The sequence below is a fragment of the Nilaparvata lugens genome, chromosome 9 (genome assembly GCF_014356525.2).
Source record: "Nilaparvata lugens isolate BPH chromosome 9, ASM1435652v1, whole genome shotgun sequence".
In the NCBI taxonomy this organism is placed as follows: Eukaryota; Metazoa; Arthropoda; class Insecta; order Hemiptera; family Delphacidae; genus Nilaparvata; species Nilaparvata lugens.
In genome coordinates this window covers 23036304-23059491 of record NC_052512.1, presented here as the reverse complement: position 1 = coordinate 23059491, position 23188 = coordinate 23036304, and the positions used below count along the sequence as shown (strand labels likewise).

The window sequence follows — 23188 nt, the reverse complement described above, 5'->3', positions numbered from 1 at the left end:
TACAACTATATGAGTCAACCAACCAGCACGCCGTAATACTGTGAATAGGAATATACAGAGTGATTATAAAAGGACTTTACAACTTTGATAGCACATAAATATTTATTGAAATTACTTACAGAATTGAGAAAGGCATCATTTTTTCACAAAACACTTCACGTTTGAGGTGTGGGTACTATTTTGGTTCGATGTGACACCGTTGATAATGCGAAATACTGACATCCTACCGAAAATCGATTTCTTGCCATACTAGTACCAGCATATCAGGCATAACTTGTGCAACTGCTGCGATCCGAATGTGATCCGATTTCGGAGGTCATTAAGATTGTCTGGTAGAGGCGGAACATGAACCTCATCCTTAATGAAACCCGACAGAAAGAAATTCATCGGTGTTTGTATACAATTGCTTTCAACTTCGCTGGATTAACCATGCGGGGCCAATTGCATGCTGGCCACCTCGCTCACCGGATTTTAACACCGATGGATTGCTCCCTGTGAGGTTTCATTAAGTATAAGGCTTATGTTCCATCTCTACTAGACAATCTTGATGACATCCGAAGTCAGATTTCATTCGGATCGCTGCGGTTGCACAAGTTACGCCTGATATGCTGGTACGAGTGTGGCAAGAAATTGATTATCGGTAGGATATATGTCACATTATCAATGGTGTCATATCGAACCAAAATAACACCCACACTCCAAACTTGAAGATGATTAATTATTCCACAAGAACTTCAGCGAACGTCGTTTGAGTGAGTGTTAAGTTTAAATGAGCTCATTAAACTAAAGGCCTTTATAAGTGAATTGAGGAATTATTTGAAAGCGCTATACAAATTTTTATTCAAGTTTAAAAACTATCATATTTAAGAGATTTCTATATTTATATATTTTATGGGAATATATTTGTATTTTTTGTCAGTATACAAAATATTAGAAGTTTTTATTCTTTTCCTGATTCATCTCGTAATATACAGTTTGAGCTGTCTTGGTACCAAGCATTTTTATTCTGCAGCATATACAATTAGTGAATCAATTAATCAAGATTGATTTTATTCAGAGCATCCATTACTCATCATCCTCTGATGATAGTCATATTAGTCAGTCAGCGAATCTTTACTGATATTTATAATAATAAGTCTACAATAGACATTCCATACGAAAAGGAGAATATATAGCTTTATTTGAGATGTTGGGTACAAAATTCATTCTTGGAGGTGATTTTAATGCAAAACATGTTTTTTGAGGGTCACGTTTAACAACCACAAAAGGCAAAGAGCTCTATAAGGCTATTATGGAGTACAGTTGTGAGGCCATTTCTACCGGAAAACCAACCTACTGGCCCTCAGATATGCAAAAAATCCAGACCTAATAGATTTCTTCTTAATTAAAAATGTAAGTTTCAACTACTTGAGTGTTGAGGAAAGTTCTCACCTTGATTCTGACTGTTCTCCATATTCTTCTACAGCTGAGTGAAACTATAATACAAAAACAAAATGAATGGCCAGCACTTGTTAATACCCGTACAGACTGGGAAGGATTTCAACAGATGCTGGAGGAAAAAATAATCCTTGATGTACCATTGAGAAGCATGGAACAGCTTGATGAAGAACTGGAAAAATTTGTCATTGACGTGCAACAGGCAGCCTGGTGGAACACCCCACAACTAAGAAGAAGAACTATAGGAAATAGCTACCCAAGAGAAGCCTTATTAAATGGAAAATTAGAGCTGATGTCTGATTGGTGTAATGCTAATAAACTTTCTCTGAATTTGAACAAAACGCAAAACTTATCTGTATCTTATAATAACTTGAATTCAGGGCATTCTGTCAAATTTCTAGGCATCAATATACAAAATAATATGAAATGGAAGTGTCATATTGACTGCACTATGCCCAAGGGAACAAGAGGTGTTTTTATGTTGAGAAGATAGTGTCTCAAAAAATGTTTTCCTACAGTTACCCGAAAAAGTGCTCATTCCCGCATCAATTATAGTACGCAAAATACCTTACCTTATTCCCACACCCAGTGCAGGAATGTAGATTTGAGTGCGGCGAAGACTTTGTCGCACTCCAAATTTGCAACATAACAACACAAAATAGTTAACACGCTTTATGACGGTAGAGTGCGGCAAAGTAAAAGAAATGTTGGTGAACCTGAATATGTGCTGGCTGGAAAATTTTGTAAAACAACTGATTATTACCGTGGGATATTGAATAACGAACAGTAAATAAACAAGAAGTTTTGATAGTATTCAATATCAGTATTTTATTTCTATTCAAGTTATCATGAACGATTGTTTATGTGTGAGATTCCTATATTTTTAACTGGAAGACATTGGAAACATTTATCGATCATTTTTATGATCAAGGAATCATGTATTTTTATATCTTCAATTACTTTTGTGGTTAGGTTTCTCTTATTACTGACACTAAGGTTATATTTTCAAAACAATAATGTATCCATTAGGTTTGAAACATAAATATTTACACTTTAAAAAAAGTTATTCAGTTCTTCAACTCCCCGAAACATCTCTACTCACATTTTCATAGAACAACTTCAATGAATGCCGTTGATGAATTAGAAACAGAATACAGAATAGATTTATTGAATACCGTAATCAAAAACACAATACAATATATTGTTTACTCAACAGTGACTTGAATGATTGACGTTCAGAATTTCAGGTAAATGTAATGTCTCTATTATATAATTTAATCACGTTTTAAATAATGCAGTAAGCCTATAACCTTAATTATATGTTTCATGCTGCTACTGGGCGATTGGCCAGAAAAGCAGAAAGGCCAAATTTACACGTTTACTAATGTATTTACAAGAAAAAAAACAAGCTGAAACTATTTTTACACTAATTGTGTATAATATATCATTCAGACTCAAAATTGAGGATATTTGGAACTGGAATAAAAAGTACACATGAAAATTTCATAGAATGGTCAGGTTAGAAGTCTGTCCTGAGGGCTGATCACTAGCCTAATCCTTGATCAGTCCTGGGCCTATTAACTTATTTATTTATTTGCATTAATAGACAAATTGAATCATAAGCTTACAGCTTTGATCGCATAGACAAATTAATCAATAAACCAAATTAATGGGCACCGTTTAAGTATAAGCAAAGTTTTCCTGCCTAACTTTTGTGTTTTCGGATAGTTGAATATTAAACTGTTAGTCACGGGTGAAGTATAATGTTTTTGAGGCTCATTGATGGCTCAAAATAGATACATTATCCAGACAAGTGCCATTTCTACACTTGCTGATGACTTCTTGTAGAGGAAGTATTATTATAATTGAATCTCATATAACTTTATAATATTCATTCTATTGTCATTCAGACTGAATTTGAAATAATTCTGTTGTGGAATGGTTGCAATATTTATTATCAGCATTAAAAATACTAAAGATTTGCACAAACAAACATTTTATTTGGTGTAGGACAAGTTCACCGTCTATTACTGACTTTTCACATTCTATGGTAACTGTAGGAAAAATTTAATGTGCAATACGTGCGCAAAGTTTCTTTGCTGCACTCAAGAAACCATCATTCCGCACTCGCCTACGGCTCGTGCGTAAACGTTTCTTTCAGTGCAGCAAAGTGGCACTTTGCGCACTAGTTGCACAGATAACTTTAGTAAATGTCTACTATAGTTATGTGCATTAACATATTTTGTATGGAGCCAATATGAGGAGCTACTATGGGCCAATTGTAGTGATTCCCATTCACTTTTTGTGTTACAAAAAAGATCAATAAGAACCATGTGTAATGCTCCTCCCCTTACACACTGCAAACCTCTATTTGTTAGATTGAGAATTTTGTGTTTGCCGTGTATTTTTATTTTTCAATGTTTATTATTTGTAAAGACTAACTTGCTCTCATTCTCTAGTCATTTTGATTTTCATTCACACAACACAAGAAATAGGTTGCACCTTAGAAACGAAAATTGTCGGTACAAATCTAGTCATATTAGTTTTTAGGGCTTGTCCAATTAGGTTTTATAATCAGTTACAGTTACATATAAGAGTGACATATAAGGCTTATTAGTGGGTGAATATAAACTTAAAATTAAGGATTTTCTAATAAGAAACTGTTTTTATACCAATGATGAATATTTTGCCTTCAATATGTAGAATTTTTAAGACGTTGATGTGATGATTTCTTGATGTTTTTATGTGGTATGATTATATATGTAATGATTTATGTATTTTTCTCATGACGTGGCCTATACAAATTGTGATTTGTCTTTGGCAATAAATGGATTTTGATTTGATTTGATTCAATTGTATATTGCATACTCTAATGATTGTATCGTACAAGTATTTGTATGTGATTCTTGGCAATAAAATTCAATTCAATTATCATAATGTATTAATAATCTATTCGATTTTTAAATAACAATATTATTTATCTTCATCCATAAAATTGTTATGGAACATTAACAAAATATCATTGATCAATGGATAAATTTTTAATTTTCAGGGCGAGAATTTGTGTACAGCTATGTGGGAAAGTGCTTTTGTTGACAAGCCCAAATGATAATAATCATCATTTTTCATGATCATGATACGCAACAACAAGGATTTGGAAATAAAGCCATTCGGTTTCTATGTACTGAACCTGAAAACGTTCGCTACGGTATGAGATCATTGTATTTTGTCATTGATCATTGTATGAGATCATTAACTCATTAGCCCTACAATATTGCATTCAAAGAAAAAATATTTGGACCTACTTTCATAAAAATTTGGGAAGGAAATAGTTTCGGGATAGGGTTGTAGTTGGTTTTTAGCTCATCATATATGTGACTCGATTATCATGGAATATTGTATCAAAAATGAAATATTTTTTGTTAGAAATCACTGAGTTACCTTAGTTTACCTCAGTTTCTGAGTAGAATAATAAAGTTAAAATCATTTTTTGGCATTCTATTACGGAAATAATTAACAATATTCCTAACTATTCTGCTAATTTGTAGCGATTGATAATCAAAATGTTATGCAATACGTTTTTTGATTCAGATACCTTTTTGAATACCACACTTACTCACTTACTCCTCAATTCGACAGGTCGCTACAACCCTTAGCCTCCTTCACAAAGCCTCTCCATCTCTCCCAATCGACTGCCTGCCTTTTCCAGTTTCGAACTCCAAGCGTTCTCAAATCCTGCTCTACATCATCTGTGCATCTATTCCTTGGCCTTCCTTCTCTTCTTCTATTATACATTCTTCTCCTCCATATACATTTGGCAATCCTTTCATCGCCCATTCTCACCAAGTGTCCCATCCGCCTAATCCTGCCAGCTTTAATAAATCGGACGATTACCACAATTTATAATTATAATTTTTACCTATAAGCGAAAATTTAAAATCGTTTTTGCAGTAATTTCAAACAATATTCTAAATGTTTTCAGGTGATGAATGCTGCCTACTCCTACTTTAATATGCTGAACTCTCTTAATAAAAGAATATGAAAAATCACTCTTCAACACGAACTTATATATCATTACTAGCAGGAACCCGTGCTCCGCAAGGATCAATTTCAAAACTTGACAAAATGAAAACTTGACGTAATGAAATTTTGAAGAATTGAAAATAGGCCTATAACCATCCTTGATTAATTAAGAACCTATATGCAAATTTTCAAGTTAATTCGTCCAGTAGTTCAGACGTGATGATGCGTCAAACATAATTTTCCTATCCCGTACGTGTATAAGCCAGTTCTTTACTTTATTAATAATAGATTAACGACTGCAAGAGATAGGACTGTGGAACAGAATAGTGGTGAAACTATGATAGCGCCAGAAGTGGCTCAAAAACAATAGTAGGTATAGGACTACATGAGCTTTTCGAAAGTGATTTGAAAAAAAATGTTAAAACAACAGAACTGAAAGTTCTCAACCTTATCATTCTACCTCCATTTAGAGAGGCTTTCATTTGAATGTAAATCTATATAGATAAATGTGAATGTATGTTTGTTCCCTATAGACTTGAAAACTTCTTGACATAACGGCATGAAACTTTGGGAATATGTTGTGTGAATATTGGGGATGGTTTCTGAACAGAAATTTTAATAGGGGGGCTAAAAATAATTATTTATCAATCTATTTTACAGACCTATGTTTCGAAATTGCCGGCCGAGCGGCTACTGAAGAACGGAAAGATGATCATGATATTATGATTTATCATCTAAAGTTACCAGCTGTAATAAACACGTCACCGTGTGATAAATTGTGTACTGGTATTGAAACGGTAGTTTGGAGTTGATTGGTACCAGCTGTGTAGATAATGGTTCTTTGGAAGACTTATACAAATAATAATCACTGCCCTATCATTGCGAGAAACTGGAAAATGTTGAAAAAAGTTATTCACCTCATGAAAGAGAGTTGTTCATATTGCATTCATTGATTACTGAAGAATGAGAAGATAATTTACAATCTATTTGAATTTAGCTTAGCTTATATTCATCCTAAAATGGAAGATGGAAAGAATATGGAATCCCGTGTGATTCATCGTACATCGCACTTTTTCCTGGACCATCTATTGACAATCAACAACACTATGAAAACATTGAATTCATTTTTGAAACACTGATTTAACCAATTTCTTTTAATAATTCAAGATTTTACTTATAGTGATTATTACCAATTGATTGAGAAGAATATGTTTTCGGAATAATGAATGCTGCATGACAAAGCACATAGGAAGTCCGTTGAGATGTGAATGAAAATATTGATTGTCAGATAAATTCCATGATTCACAAAATAAAGTTAAGTGTGACATGAGATACATTGACATTTTGGCGGTACGAAGTTCGCACGGGTAAGCTATTTATAAATAAAGCTCTATTATTAATAGTCAACGCTTTGAAAAAAGACAGGCTCAATCACCAGGAGTACTATAAATTCTATGAGGTACCAGTAAGCCATTAATGTTCAATGGTTCAATCACTTCCATTGTGAACACTGGAAACATTATGAACAATCAATACGTATGAAATTTATTAGCCACAGAATAAAAAACTTTTGATTGCAGTGACCTCGACTACTACAAAATGTATAACCATTTGGATCAAATATAAGGATTTACTCACATCTCTCATCAACTCGTACTTTTTATTCACAAAATATTTATAAGTTATATTGAATGAACTCACGGCTAGTACTCAAATTTGTCTTTTTCTGGCCGAGCTACAAATAAATGTAGGTATATTTTTGTAATCTTGTTGTCTATTAAGAAAGATTTCAATGTGATTTTTGATAGCAATAGAATTTTAATTTGAAAAAAATAATTATCAACAAACATACTCCTAACCAAAGAAAATCTATGTGCTCTTTACCAATCGGAATGTATGAGACTCCATACAGCTTATAGAAGGCGCAAACCGAACTGCGTGGCCAAGCATACAATAATATGGAATACACACGTGGCAAGCTCCCGCAAAATTAATTTGATCAGCTGATTGACAAAATTATATTAAGCTTTCCAATGACTTCAACATATGTTAGAATATCATGTGTCAATTATCTCAGTTCCATGTGGCGTTCACTTTACCATGTTCACAACCTTACTTAATAGGATTCTTTTCAATCCTTTGAAACCCTTAGAGGCAAAATATCTCAAAATCCGTTCTTAGTGCGCGTCTAGCATGTTTGAAGGATATTTGTGCAAAGTTTTAAGTCTTTAGGCCAATTAGTTTGAGCTGTAGTGTGATTTTACATCAAAGTTTTCAAAAAATGCCCTCTCCTGAACCCCCTGTGCTCCTGATCATAATTTTTCTGCATAGATCTAATTTTTCTTCGTAGCTGAACAGAAAAGTTCCTTATGACTTTGCTGTGGAATGAACGGTTAAAAAGTACAAAATTTTTGGGGGGCCCCAGCTCCCTCAGGGGGGCAAATTTCTAAAAATCCTTTCTTAGTGGATGTTTTGAGGCGAACATAAACAATTGTGCAAAATTTCAAGTTTTTAGGCTCAGTAGTTTGGGCTGTGGTGTGATTTCAGTCTGTTGGGGCTTAGCCTTTTATAGATATATAGAAGATAGATAGATAGATAGAAGATAGATAGAGAGAGAAGAGAAGATTGTTATGATGATGAATTATTTCTATTGAATTGATCAAGAAATATAAGAAATGAGATATTCAAGAACTTCATTCTATTCTGTAGAATTCCATTCCCTGATGAAAGTAGTCCTACTTGTAGGCCTTTCTCAATAAATATATTATCTTGTATATACTCTGACTATTTCATTGTTCAAATAATGTTTTTTCTATTCTTAGTCTTAATTTCTCCTCGCTGAGGAATAATAATATTTTGCTAGAATTTTCACCTTATTATTAACGGTCAAGTGTTGAAGGGAAGGGTATCCCCAGATGCCCTCTCCTAAGAATGGACAACTTACTAAATGCCTAAACAAATTTGTGAAGGTAATATTGATTATGAGTTTAAAGAGCATTAAATTCTCTTCAATTGATGTATAATTTCACACTTTTACGAATTTCCCTACACCTTTTGCAGCAGCTTTAGTGTTGAGTGTTGAATCTCCATTTTTGCAACAATAGTGTAAACCAATTGACAAAGGAATTTGGAAGAAATGTTTTAAACACCAATTTTGGCTTTGCAGCTTTGTTGAGACTAGTTAGGAGGAGAACATATCAAAAGTCTCCATTCGTAACTCATGTGCTAAGGTGATGAGGGTGGTTTAAAATTTGCATTATTCAGCGTTTTGCTTCCACGCTCATACCTTGAGAACAATGCACTCAACCGACATAAATAACTATTCAAAAATGAAACTTGATAAATTCCCTAACTTTCTGTTCAGTGAAATTTTATGATATTTTCAACAGTTTCCGAGTTATTCGCTCTTAAAGGTATGTAATTTTCAAAATAACAGGTTTTTATCCAAAGTTTTGCTCTTTTAGGGCTTATAACTCTCCAACAATGCATCATAAAAACTGATGATTATCGTGAGTTTGTAGACCATTGAATTACCTTTGAAATGATGTATCATTTCACTATTCCAAGTTTTCTCTTCATTGTTATAGAGTTTTATGCGAGAAACCAAAAAATGGCACATTCAAACCACCCTCACCCCCTTAGCACAGTGAGTAGGGGTGGGGACTTTTGATATGTTTACCTCCTTACTACCCTAGAAAGAACTTCGGGGTCAAAAATTGTCTTCTCAACTTTTCCTTCTATAACCTTTCCTTGACTGGACTAAAGTTTATTAAATATATTATTTGATATAATATGATTTATTGAAAGCACAAATTGAATTGAATTGAATTGAATTTATTGCCAAAAATCACATACAAATATTTGTACAATACAATCACTAAAGTATGCAATATACAATCACCTAAAAATATACATTTATTGTAACTTACATAATTGTAAATTACTTCATAAAGCACTCTTTACCTAGTCATTGCTTGTCACACCATAGTTTAATGAGTGAATTGAGTTCAAATTTAGATATTTCATTCAGCTATAGTGAGTTTCACTTCAAACTGTCAGCATTCTTTCATAATAACATAGATGCTTCTCATTCAACCAATGTTGACAGTATAAAGTAGATGATGATTATTTAAGGAAAATTAGAGTGCGGTATTCAATAGCATGACTTTATGGTGATATTTAGGCTCAACTCACACTTATGCGACTCAGGTCGAGACTCGACACTAGTAGAGAGCATGTGTTTTCAAACGGTGACAGTCGCGGAGACTAGAATCGACTGGTCTGAGTGTCACCATTTGGAAACACATGCTCTCGACTAGAGTCGAGTCTCTTCTCGACCTGAGTCGCGTGTGAGTTGAGCCTAGCAGCTTGTTGGAAATTCTCGACCAATAATCAGCCTCCATGAATATATTGTATTGAGTGATGTGGAAAAAATATTTTGATCGTTGCAGCCTTTGAATTTGTTACATTAGATTCTGCAATACGTTAGTGGAGTGTTTTCACAAGTAAAGTGCTTCGCCTAAATATTTTATAAAGGATCTATTGTTTGTGAGGAATATTACAAACAGCTCTTAAAAAACGGTAAGAAGTGAAAAATTCTCTAATGCCTGTCTTCACCAAGCTCTGTCAAGACATTTGAACATGTTCAAATCAGGTAGGCTACGGTTCTCAAGAGTGCACAGGAACATTTTTATATCTCCTTTGTCAATAGTTAGGCTACTATCGATAAATTCCAGTGCTCACTAGGCAAATCGTACCCGGCTTGACCATGTTCATGTGACTTGACCGAGCTTAATGAAACAGGGCATAATTTTTTTTTCAAGATTTCTAATTACTGATTCTTCAAGCGTACTTCTGGCTAAAATAGATAGTACTAGAATAGTTCATTTCGAGAATATTAATTCACAATACCTTACCTTTTACCTTATACGTGGGTTTTTACAGCCTTCCCGGCCGTTACCCGCACTCAACACGCCATCTGCCTCTATCTCTCCATACGTCTTGTTGGATGCCCCTGCTCCCCATCAGATAATTGATTCACAATCATATTCTTATTTTGGAGTAAGTTTTTTTGGTTTTGTATTTCACCTCTGATGTTTGTTATGGATTTTATCGCAGATGAATTGTTATGTTCTTCCCAAACTGAGTGGAACATGATATGTTATTGTAAACTCCCTTATGAAAAAAGTGTGTTCGTGTGTGCCAAATAATTTGAAAGAGTATTGCAATGTGACCGTAAAATGTGAGAAAAAAATATTGAGGTCGTGAAGAATCTAATCAAATCCAATATTTGAGATTTATTTCGAAATGTATCAAGAAATTCAACTTATTTTCTGCTCTATTTTGTCTTTTTTTTCGAGGAAGATCAGTTTTATTGTACAGTACGTATATCGTAGCCTGAATTATGGTGAACTATGGCAATAGATACTAGAATAATTAACTAAATTTGTTCTGAAAAACACATTAAACTCATAGTAATAAAGAAAATTATGGTACAATAGATACTAAAATAATTAACTAAATTTGTTCTAAATAGCACATTAAACTCATAGTAATAAAGGAAACTAGCTCACCCCGCGAACTTCATACCGCCAAAAAATCAATGTATCTCATGTCACACTTGACTTTATCTGGTGAATCATGAAATTTTCTGACAATCAATATTTTCATTTACATCTCAATACTGACTTCCTATGTGCTTAGTCATGCAGCATTTATTATTCCGAAAACATATTCTTCTCAAACAATTAATAGTAATATCTATCTGTAAAGTGTTGAGTTGAAAAAATAGATAGGTTAAATCAGTGTTACAAAGATGAATTTAATGTTTTGATAGTTGCTGATTGTCTATAGATGGTCCAGTGATGATCGAGGGAGATGGTACAATGAATTGAACAACACAGAATTCCATATTCTTTCCATCTTCCATTTTAGGATGAATATAAGCTAAGCTAAATACCAAAAAAGTAAATTAGTCTGTCATTCTTCAGTAATTAATGAATGCAATGTGAACAACATGTTTGTGGAGTACTTCAGGGACAAACATTTTAAAAAGTTTGGACAATCATTGTTTATCAAACAAAAAATTACTGTTTTTCCAAAGATTTCCAGTGTTGACAGCTGTAAAACATAAAACCTGTTCTCCCCACTCACAAATAATATTTTTTGAGTGTTGACGCGCCCACACTGGCAACGGGCAAACATTGTTTGCCAAACATAATGAATATTGCCCAAACTTTTTCAACAAACATGTTTGTCGAACATTTCTTCAATGTGGACACGGCTTTAGCCCCCCTATTGAGATTTTTGGTCAGAAATCATCCCCAATATTCACACAACATATTCCCAAAGTTTCATGCCGTTCTGTCAAGTTGTTTTTGAGTCTATAGAGAACAAACAAACAAACAGACATCCTTTTTTATATTATAATTGTATGTAGAGTAGATTGAGCAAATCCACTATTATTAGAAAATAAATTCAATTTTATATTTTTAGATTCCCTTGGAATAACGGCTGACGTGTATCTATAAAAAATGTTGAAGTTGATGAATCTATTATTCCTAACTTTATCGATGAATATACTCATGTCTATCTCATCAAATGTGGTAAGTAGTAGTGAATCACTCATGTAACTCTTGTTTGGTCTTCTGCACAGTCCAGTGACAGGGGAATTATCAATGAATGACATATAATCGCGGACCACATAATATGTCAATTCAAGTCATATGTAATCCGGGATATAACCGGGGTTATATATATATATATATATATATATATATATATATATATATATATATATATATTTATTTATATATTGTAGTGCTGTATTTTAAATGCCTCACGTTGCATCGGCAAATTGTGTTATGCTACAAATATACAGCTCCACGTATAATGAATCTTGTACTGAGTCACCAGTATTGAGGTTAGAATTTTTGAAAATGCGTGCGTGGACGCTGAGTGAATATCAGACGGGGCCGCGGAATTGGAAATATCTGGAACTCAAAATATCAATGTTAAATGTCCTATGCTTGAAAACTGTTGCTGGGTGGAACTCCGAATATTTGTAAGACAGCGGAATTGGAAATATCTGGAACTCGAAATATGTTGCTAGGCGGAATTGGGAGTATCTGGAACTCAAATTATTTGTTTGTCAGATGGCGGAATTGGAAATATCTGGAACCAAAAATATCGATGCCAAAGTGGGAGTACTGGTAATGTGTTTGTGATTGAGAAATGGTTCGAGTCTGACTTATTTTCTGGAATGATATGGACTATAGTGTGGTCCACGTTATAATGTCAGTATTTGATCAACATTGGACTTGCTATCCTTGTCTGTCATTCGACAAAGCAGATAGTGCTATACTTTTCTAGCTCTGCAACGCTACCAGATCGTTATTTAACAATGTAGAAATATAATCTGTCAAGGCAGAGAATCATCAACACTGTTCTCCTATCCTTTTCCACTGCCATTATAACGTGGACCTCACTATAGTTACCCACTTAGGGTAATTCATAGCTCATTATATATTAAAATTATATTGGTTTATAAAATAATAGTCATGTACATATTATGCAAGTTTTCAAAACTCTGTTATCTGTTTCAAACAAGACTGATGACTGTTGATGTGTTGATGAATTTATTTTAGGTTAACTAAAGAACCCTTCATTTGTTTTGTGATAAATTTGTTTCATCCCACATGAACACAGTCTCACTAATAACGATCGATATTGTGAGTTCGATATATTTCTAATTCCACATACTTCCAATTCCACCAGCTGACATGATATTTTGAGTTCCGCCAGCCTGCACAATATTCGCAGTTCTGCCTGTCAACATATTCGGAGTACCATATATTTCCAATTCCGGCTAGCTGCAAGATATTTTGAGTTCCAGATATTCCCAATTCATGCGACCTTATCAGACTGATTGAGTCACTACAAGATTCGATACAATCGTCTGAATCGCGGGAGGCATAAACACTCGCTCACCCTTGATTCTTCTCATGACTGACTGTATATTGATAAAATTTTCAGAGGTAGTGTAGCGGTTGCTAAACACTGAATACAGATATCTTAAAGCTATTACCTGTGATGGAACAGCATACAAAATCATACAGGTCGAGCAAAAATCCTGATGTAGATAATCTAAGGGACTGCGTCTCTAATAAGTTCCGAAGGATCAAGATAGGGTACTAGGACCAGATATCGTTTGGAATATATTTCGAGAACAGAGTCTTCTTATAAATTCTATATCATGTAAAATCAAGGATCTTAATGGTTATAAGCACTTGTCGGCGTGGCTATTACTTTAACGAAGAAAAATTTTATATTTTCTGCACTGTATTTTCTTTTGAAGCGAAGATTGGGGCCCCAAAATATAAAACTCACGTGAATCCTTTTGGCGGTCGTGGTTCCTTTAGATCAAATTTGTTTGATCAGTGGCCGGTCCAGGCTTCAGTTTCAGCACGTGTGGAATTTTAATTAAATATCTCCTTCACCAAAATAAATTAGGGGATAATTGAATTAGAGTTTCTAGAATTATCGATTGATGAAATACATTTACAAATAATAGATAAATTAGCCCAAAATATTGGCTTACAGATAAAATATACAAAAATCGAACGAAATTTCACTAATAGTGAAATTGGTAACTTTGAACAAGGTCTTAGCGGTGAGGATTTTAAAAGGGAAGTGACTTGTCTTCTTCTAAGCCTTTGGCTAGAACCTTTTCTCTGAGAATCTCTGTGTAATTAATTTGCATGAAAATTTGCCATTGGTAGAATGATTATGACGTAGGCATGACGTCAGTGGCAAGCAGTGAAAAATAATTCCTTTGATTACAATAATAACTTCATTTGTATATTTTTTTAAACTGCTTAATTCTCTAGATACAGTTCCTCTATACAGTGTACATGCACTAGCATATATGATAAGGCAGGTTTGTTGTTTGATAACAGATTAACATATGATGTTTTCAAACGATCATCCCTTTTGGTGCTACTTGTCACATTACTTTTGGTGGAATAACGCTTAGCCTCTTGCTTGGCGTCAATCAGTAGAGCATGAGAGTTATTTTAATAATTATAAAATCTGGTCGTGGTTTTCCTAGGATATAATCCCACTAAAATCATAGGATCAGACAGGCGCTTTCGCAATAATCTAATACTGATAATTTATAAAAAAAAAATATATATATATGAATATAACTTCCTAATAATATAATACTGATAATTTATAAAAAAAATATATATATATATATATATGAATATAACTTATATCCTATAGTATTGAGGAAGAAAATGAATGGTAGACCATGAAAAATTTGATACATATATTAAACAAATAATCTCAAAATTTAGGTCAAAGAAAAAATATATAGAGAAACAAAAATATATGATAAAACAAGAAACGAAATCAAATAAAATATCACAGATTAATACTATTCTCTAGTTCTATAGCACGAAACTTTACCATGTGCTTTCACTTCATTGATCATATGCATTTATCTGCATGTAGCTTTGACATCAACTTGCTGTTGCTTGTCGATTTGGATAATCCTACTTTTTATTATATCAACTTCCCAGAGCAGAGCTTGATAAATTGACAAATCAATAATCAAATATATATTAATTTCTATAGTTTCCAATAAATATATAATATCTCAGGGTGCAAGATTTGGCACCTGACGGAAATAGATAGATCAATCTATCTGATGAACCAGAGCTACATTATATTATCACAAATTACATTATAAAATTAATGATCATGTGAACATTTGTATTATCAGCTTAGAACTTATTATTCTTTTTAATTGGTGTATCTTTTGATATATGAATTGACTCGTTACTATTGAATAAAATATTTCTTATACCATTTTAAAACTTGCACAAGTATTTTTATTAATTTCCTAATTTTTAAAAGCACTGAGGGCGCCCTATCACTATTTCAAATATTATTCACTTACATGCTGGATTTTCTATAAGTTGCTGATGATGATCCAAACTCCTGGTAGTCCTGGATTATTGGTGGCCGAAGCTGTCCCTTCCAAAGGATTAAAAATATTTAAATGACTTTCGCTTTATTATAGCATCACAAAGTCTTATGAAAAATTAATAATTTGATTTAACTTTAAGTTATTAAAAAGGTACAGTAAGATATTGCGCTCTACAATTTTTGGTGACATTCCATGGTAGTGGTTGGCAGGCAAGTGGGCAAGTTCTACTTTCTTTTTCACAATTTTCATCTCCGACTTGCAAATTTACATAGAATTTAAATAATTTGTTACTACGCCATTCAAGGCTCAAATAGTTCGTGCCAATCTATTATATTATTGCTTATATTAAACCTCTGATAATTTATCTGCCTTCGGGCCGTATCCAAAACATAAACTGAACAACAATAATTCACAAACTCTTATCATTTATAGAAATATATACAAATATATTTGAATCGGCTCACTATTACCGCCCATCAATTGCTACCATTTGATTGGTTCATGCAAATTATTATAGTATACATGCACCTACGAACCTCCTACTTCCTTAATACATTAAATTATTTTTATCTGGGTTTTTTAGTACATTCTTTACATGCAAGTAATTTTCTAAAGATTATAGGTTGTTTCTCATTTTATAACAATTAGCCATGTGGATTTTTGGTCCCTCTAGTTGCATACCATTTAGTTACAATAAATTTCTGCCAAGGTGTCTGGCTAGATTCTACGTTATGCGACTCAGTCGATCATTAGGTTGCCAATCAATGGATATTTTACGCCTAACCTCAAATTTTTAATACTTTATATAATATTATATAAGTAGCAAATCATTTCCATTTCTATTCGGCCATTATAAATTTAGCCATGATGCCTGATATTATCTAATCTTTAAAAGCATTATTGTATTTGGCGATATTAGCCTATTATTCCACTTAGACCTATAAATTTCTTTCAAGTAGGGATTTTTATTCACCCATCAGAATTTTGCTTCGTTACATACTTCTATGACATATGATTGGCTTAGACTTGCCAAAGAGATTCATTCACCATGCGACTCAGTTGAATCAATAATTTATAATTCAATATTTCTATACAATTCTTATTATATTTGAAACTGTTATAATTAATTTTTGTTGCTCTTATCAGTAATACAATATTCATGCTATGACCTAGTTTGTTACAATAACATCTGACATTTTAATGTAATTTCGTGAATAATAAATAGATTTTAACAATAAGTTATTTTTTATTTTCTTATTTTTTATCTTCTTATTTTTATTTTCTTATTTGAAATTCTTTGTCCTTCATCAATAGTTCTTGATTTTAGAAATAATATTATAGCTTGCATGAAATCCTGGCATGACATTTTATAATATATTGAGTCAGTCAGCTGTGTCTGAGCTGCTACAAAAGCATCTGATCAATAGTAAACAAAAGTGTAACCTCCAAAAGTTCAATGAGCAATTCATAAATGACTTGTAATCAATTTGCAAAATAATTATAATTTTATCAACTTGACTGCCATGAGACCCCAATTGGGGTCTTGGTCGATTGTCACTGTGAGCCATGCTGAAAAATTATGAAGTGTTACACCTGGCCACAAGCATATGACATCTTAAATTGATAATAATGAATTTTGTGTGTCATTTCGTATTCAATAAAGTGCAAAAAAACAATTTTAAGCATTCTAAAGCCTGAGACCCCATATGGGATCTCATGGCCTCCCAGTGCCATATGTTTCAAGCAACTCTGGTAATCATGGAGATTTTTGGGAGTATCAACTAATAAATGAAGTTTTGGTGGAAATCCATCATTTATCAAGGAGTGAGAGGTAATTGTGAGAATAAAAAATGGTAATGATGAATAGCAATTTTATGATATTTATTAAAAAATTAGTCACAATTGAAAGTATTGAAAAATGAACATTTACAACAGTTTGTTCATAAATAATAATCAATAAAGTCCTTCTCACTTGCGCACTTTATGTGCATTAAAGAAGCAGTCTTGACAACAAAAAATGTTACAAGTTGAACATTTTGTTCGTGTCTTCTTTGACCTTGATTGGGCAACTTTTCTGCCATAAGTTGCTACATATTGTGAGTAGCAGGGAGCACAGCGACCTTTGGAAGCTTTGACAAGCTTATGAAAGTCTTGGCCTACTATCGTCCTGTAAATGGGATTATTGATTCATCGATAACCACATATTTTTCAGGTTGATAGCAGCAGTTGAATTTCTCAACTAAAGACTCAACCAATGGCCTCACTTTCCTCACTTTAGGCGTACTCGCAGCATATATGCTTTCATCACAAAAATGAATGTTGTTGAGTAATAATTCAAAGTGATTTCTTGACATGTATTTTGATACATTAGTTGAAAGTGTTTCTGATCTACTCCAGTAATTTTCAATAGCAGGCAACTTCACCAAACCCATCCATAGTACGATCCCAAACCAAATCTTAATTTCACCTGAATCAGTGGGAATCCATTTGGTTATTCTTGCATGTTCTGATGAACATCGCGCAAGTTGTTTTTCAGCATATTTATTAGTTTCTAGCAAAATTGTACTAATTATGTCATCATCTAAAAATAGAGATAAAAAGTCTATAGGAGTTCCATCATTCAATGTGTCAATCAGATCTGGATTGATTCCTACACTAGTAACAGAGGGATCATAAATAAAGTCTTCTCAAACTCCATCATCATTACCCCAAGTCAATAAGTCTAGATCAGTATTATTTTTATTATTTGAATCATCAATCTCATCATTTGATGCAATTTCATTTGGCTCTTCGTTATTGTGACTGAAATTATCATCACTGTCGCTGCCACTGGGAAGAAATTCTGGGTCCAAGTCGGATTCAAGAATGTCATCATCATCATCACTGCTATTCATCAAACAATCATAAATTTCTTGAGCTTCCATATCAATACTAACTTGGCACGGAAATAACTTATCACTGCACTATTTTCAGAAGAAAATACACTCGAAACTTGAAAGTGAAAAACATTTCTATAAATGTTAGAATTCAACAATTCATTGAAAAACTGCGCGAAGAACACAGGCGTTTAATATCAGTTGTACCAACTTTACTTTAGATTGTCGAAATTGATGGAATAGTCATATAATTAAGTGTGAAAGTTGATAAAAGCTCAAAAATATTTGTTGAAATTTGAGTTTCAATATTTAATTCTTCATAGCAGTTTCTGTTTTGCTAAACATACCATTATGAAGATCGGCATCTCTAGAAAAGGAATATCATTCAAAACATGTGAATTGAGACTCCATATGGGATCACAGAGTGATTGAAGAAAGACTTGCATGAGATCCCATATGGAGTCTCATGGCCAGTTGTGACGATCAAGTGAGATCCCAGCTGTGGTCTCATGGCCTGTAAGTGCACTTTGTAAATTCCTGTATGGCAGTCAAGTTGATTATTAAATCATTCTTTGAGAAAAAATATGTAGTACAAAACGGTACTCTTATCTTACACTCAGCTGTTGATAAGGAAGCCTTATCGCTCGGGTGCTAACTATTTGTTTGGCAGATCTTTCATTCTATAAGGTTAATTACAATTTTCCTAGCTAATTCTCTCCTTTCATGAGATTTACTCAAAAAATTCATCACAATATATATAAATATATATATATATATATATATATATATATATATATATATAACCGGGGGCGCCAAAAACAACACTCATCAGACAGAAAAAATCGCTCAAGACTCTATTCATTTAAATGATATGATTTTGAATAAAATATTAGATTATTCCGAACTATCTATCTTAAAATATTTACCAAGCTACATGTTTTCAAAAACAAATCATATTCCTGGAAATATCGAATTTCCAAGGGAATGCTTATTTATGGTTTTCAATCGACTATATCTTTCGATTGTCTCCATTCAAATGTGTGATTGAAAATCCCTCTGGGCTTAACCTTGTGCTCTGCAACCTGAGACCAGGTAGACTGCTCTATCTCAGATAGATTTCCAGATACACCTGATAACAATAATTATGTTTCTTGTATTTGAAAAACACTCAATCCTTAGCTTCATCCATCACAACGAACTTCATTGTTCTCACATTGAGATATCGCTTATAAAGGTGCATTTCGGCACACATAAAATTTATTTGTTAAAATGAATTATTAGGTCTCATGGAAAGAAACCAGGAACTTTTATCATCAGTTGAATAACAGAGATAAGATAATAACGACTCCAAAGGCAATGATTATTTGCAACAATGCGAAAAGGAAGTCATTTTTTAATAATAAGGTTCTTCGGAAATAGAGCTTGTCGGCAACATCAACAGCAGTCAAGCTGTACATCTGAAATTCAGTCAGATACTTTCCAGCAAAATAATTGCAAGTATACAGTACTCAATTAAGCAAGGACAAAGGGGTTTTTGTAAACTCTAGCATGCTAAATGAAGGACATTAAGGTTTGAGATCATATAATAGTATATTTCGCACCTAGGACCGAAAATGAGACTTTTCCGGCTCAAAATCGGTTTTCAAGTCCGAGGCCGTAGGCCGAGGACTAGAGAAGATTGAGAGCCGGGAAAACATTTTTGCCCATGGTGTGAACGTTATTTTTCGCCACACTGAAAAATAAAAAATATAAATATAAGAATAATTGTTTATTAGGCACTTCCAAAAGCAAAACAGGAAGGTCATAGCTCTAGCAAATCTGAGGTAATCTGAATATCAGGAAATTGTCCAAGTATTTTTATTTTCTATTATGATTTGTCTAAATAACCTGAAAGATTATGTTCAATTATGTATGAGGTTGAGTTTATTCTTTTTATTCTTCCAAATGACAATAAGATAATATTATTATAAATGTTTTGATTCTTGAATAATAAACACAAATAATGAAAAGTTTTTTGATTAGTTGTTTTAGCACACTTGAAATTTGGTCAATCTGAATGTCAACATCAACAATTCTTGTTGTCGTTGACTTTGGAAGTTTAGGTTAGAAGTTCTATCCTTCTCTGAAAATCGAATTTGAATAGTTTATAATATATATCTTATCTGTATTTTATTCATCCAAATAAAATGATAGTATCTTATTGCATTGTTCACATTAAATCAGAATCAGCTGACTTCAAGGTTATTTTACAGCCCTAGGGCCGTAAAACTCTTACCGGCCTGGTCAGAAAACAATAATTTTCGGCCTCCATATGATGCACGAAAACCAGCTCATTGGATCCAAGTGGGGTGAAAAAATATTTATTGTGTATATATACGAGCAGATAAGTTTATGAAGAAATATAATAAAAATGAAAAGGAAATAGGATCTAGTTTTATTAAGCGCAGTAACACAATAGCACATTTTGTACAAAAACTGGTGATGTACCAATCAGAATCCAGTATTCAGTAGGCGCTAAAAAATATATATCTCAAGAAGTCACCACATGGTCTCTTTCAGAATTATAAAAATATATAATTATTGTGAAATTTTTGTGTAATTGTAACTAGCATGAGATCAAATTTAAGTGTGAATATGTTTATATATAACTAAGTATTATGTCTTTGTATTGTGAACTATTTGACTGAGTCAAATACGTCATTGGGGATTTGTTGAAATCCACCAATAGTAGCAACTATGCAAATTTATGCAAATTTGGAAATAGGAAGTATCATTGAGAAAGAATAAGGGAGGATCACCTGCCCAATTGCTTGTCAGAGATCGACCTGGACACCAACCAATATGAGAGCATTATACTGAACCCATTATAATATTAATTTTCTTCTGACAAAATTCAAATATGAATGTTCCTATTAAGCAATCGCTATAACTCAGTGGAGTCACTCTATGACAAGAGTAATGAAATTTAATTATTCCCATTGGAGAAGATGATGTCAGCCCACCAGAAATAAGGCAAAGGACACACAAGGTGAAATCCATGCCACATCTTTAAATTTGGGAAAAATTGGCGCACGTGAGTTATAAAATATTTTAGAGGGCCCTCAGTGCTACGAATCTATCAAAATTTGATGGAGCTAGCTAGTTGAAGGTTACATTTAGAATCAAGCTTGATTTAGACTTATTTGCACAATTATTTAAAATAAGGGAAAGTCTTATTAAAAACATTGATGAGAACTGAATATTGAAATATCTACAGAATTGATATCCATCGATATTGAATTTATTATATAATGCTCATTTAATACTTTTCAGTATAAGTATTATTCAGAAGAATTACCAGAAGCTGGAAGTTCAGGGAAAATTTATTCTATCTAAATTATACTGATGGTCGAACTCAAACCCTGAGAGTATATATTAAATTTTTGATATTGTTGGAATACGGAATTATAAGTTTTTATTTGACAAGTGAAAGCAAGTAGAACGATTGAGCCATATAAATAAATATAATATATGCTGATGGGAAAATTACGAGAATTATTAATTGATACTAATAAGCATAGTAAGATTTTTTAGTGAGCTATCTGTGATATTTTTTCTTGATTACTTTCTCATATTGTTTTTATATCTATCATTTCATATTTTATTATTGCTCATTGAATATAAATTTGTGTAAGATTATATATTTTATCTGTTGAATGGTGTACATTTCATTTATAACCCTGTCTTCATGCATGACCAATCTTTTACTACCATATTTTATCATTATTGACAAATTAATAAAATCATAAACCAACTATATTCTTTATTGAATGTGTTGGATACATCAGCGATATACAACATTGATTGTTAAATCTTCAGAAATAGTATGTTTTCAAGATTCATTCAAATGGTTCAGCATAATTACTGAAATTGAATTGACTGAAACACAGGTCAAAGTTGAAATAGTACTGCAAATCAATAGAAAGTATAAGGAATTCTAATCAAATACCATCTTAAATCACACTTGGTATTATCTCACACTGCTGACACCTTTGTCAGATAATAGCAACTTAGATTGGTGTCGAAACCATATTGTCTTGTGCAATATTTAGAACCCTCATATTTATTTATATCTATCACGTATACCCTGAGTACCTTCAGAGGTCGGTGATTGATACCCAGGTGTTGCTCCTGGACGACTTAGCTCAGTCGTAATGTGGGCAGGGAAAGGAGGAAAGTCCTCTGCTTTGCCCTGGGAGGATGGATGGACAGGGACGGCAGCCAACAGGCCGCTGTGCCCTGGGAGAATGGAAGGATAGGGACAGCAGCCAACGGGCCGCTGTGCCCTGGGAGGATGGATGGATAGGGACGGACAGCAGTCAACGGGCTGCTGTTCCAGGAGAGGAAGACAGGGATGAACGGCAGCCAACAGGCCACTGTACAAGGAGCAGGAAGGTTGGGAGCGGAATGCTCTGGTCTGGGGCTCGTCCGGCGTTTATATACTCTCCCAAAGTAGAGGGGATGGAGATGTGCTGCTGCCAGATGCGGTAAGAATCCTCTCAATGGTGTGCCATCAGTACCCTCCTTATCTCCGCGGTCAGCTAGCTTCCTGATAGCCGAGCATCTTTTAATAATATTAAAATTTATTTTGCAACATTCCCCTGTCACAATTTTACTTTGTGACACCTCACTCTTACTTGTGGGTGGGGGGAGGCAGAGGCGTTCATGGCACCACCTTAAAAGGCATGAGCCAGCTAGACATCACCTTTAGAGGTGTACGCCGCTCAGGCATCACCTTTAGAGGTGTATGCCACTCACTATGAGCATCATCTATACCTGGTCCACAGGCACATATTAACACCGTCCATCTGGTAACCAG

General features: G+C 33.5%; 1 protein-coding gene across 1 annotated transcript in view; it reads left to right on the top strand.

Moving 5' to 3' along the window:
- The first annotated feature begins 9732 nt into the window (after positions 1–9732).
- Positions 9733–23188, top strand: part of LOC111059924 — a 41975-nt gene continuing 28519 nt past the window's right edge. The window contains exons 1-2 of the mRNA XM_039435641.1: positions 9733–10041; positions 11956–12065. Coding sequence (XP_039291575.1) covers positions 11994–12065 — 72 coding nt within the window. The 5' untranslated portion in view covers positions 9733–10041; positions 11956–11993. The remainder of the gene's footprint in view (positions 10042–11955; positions 12066–23188) is intronic.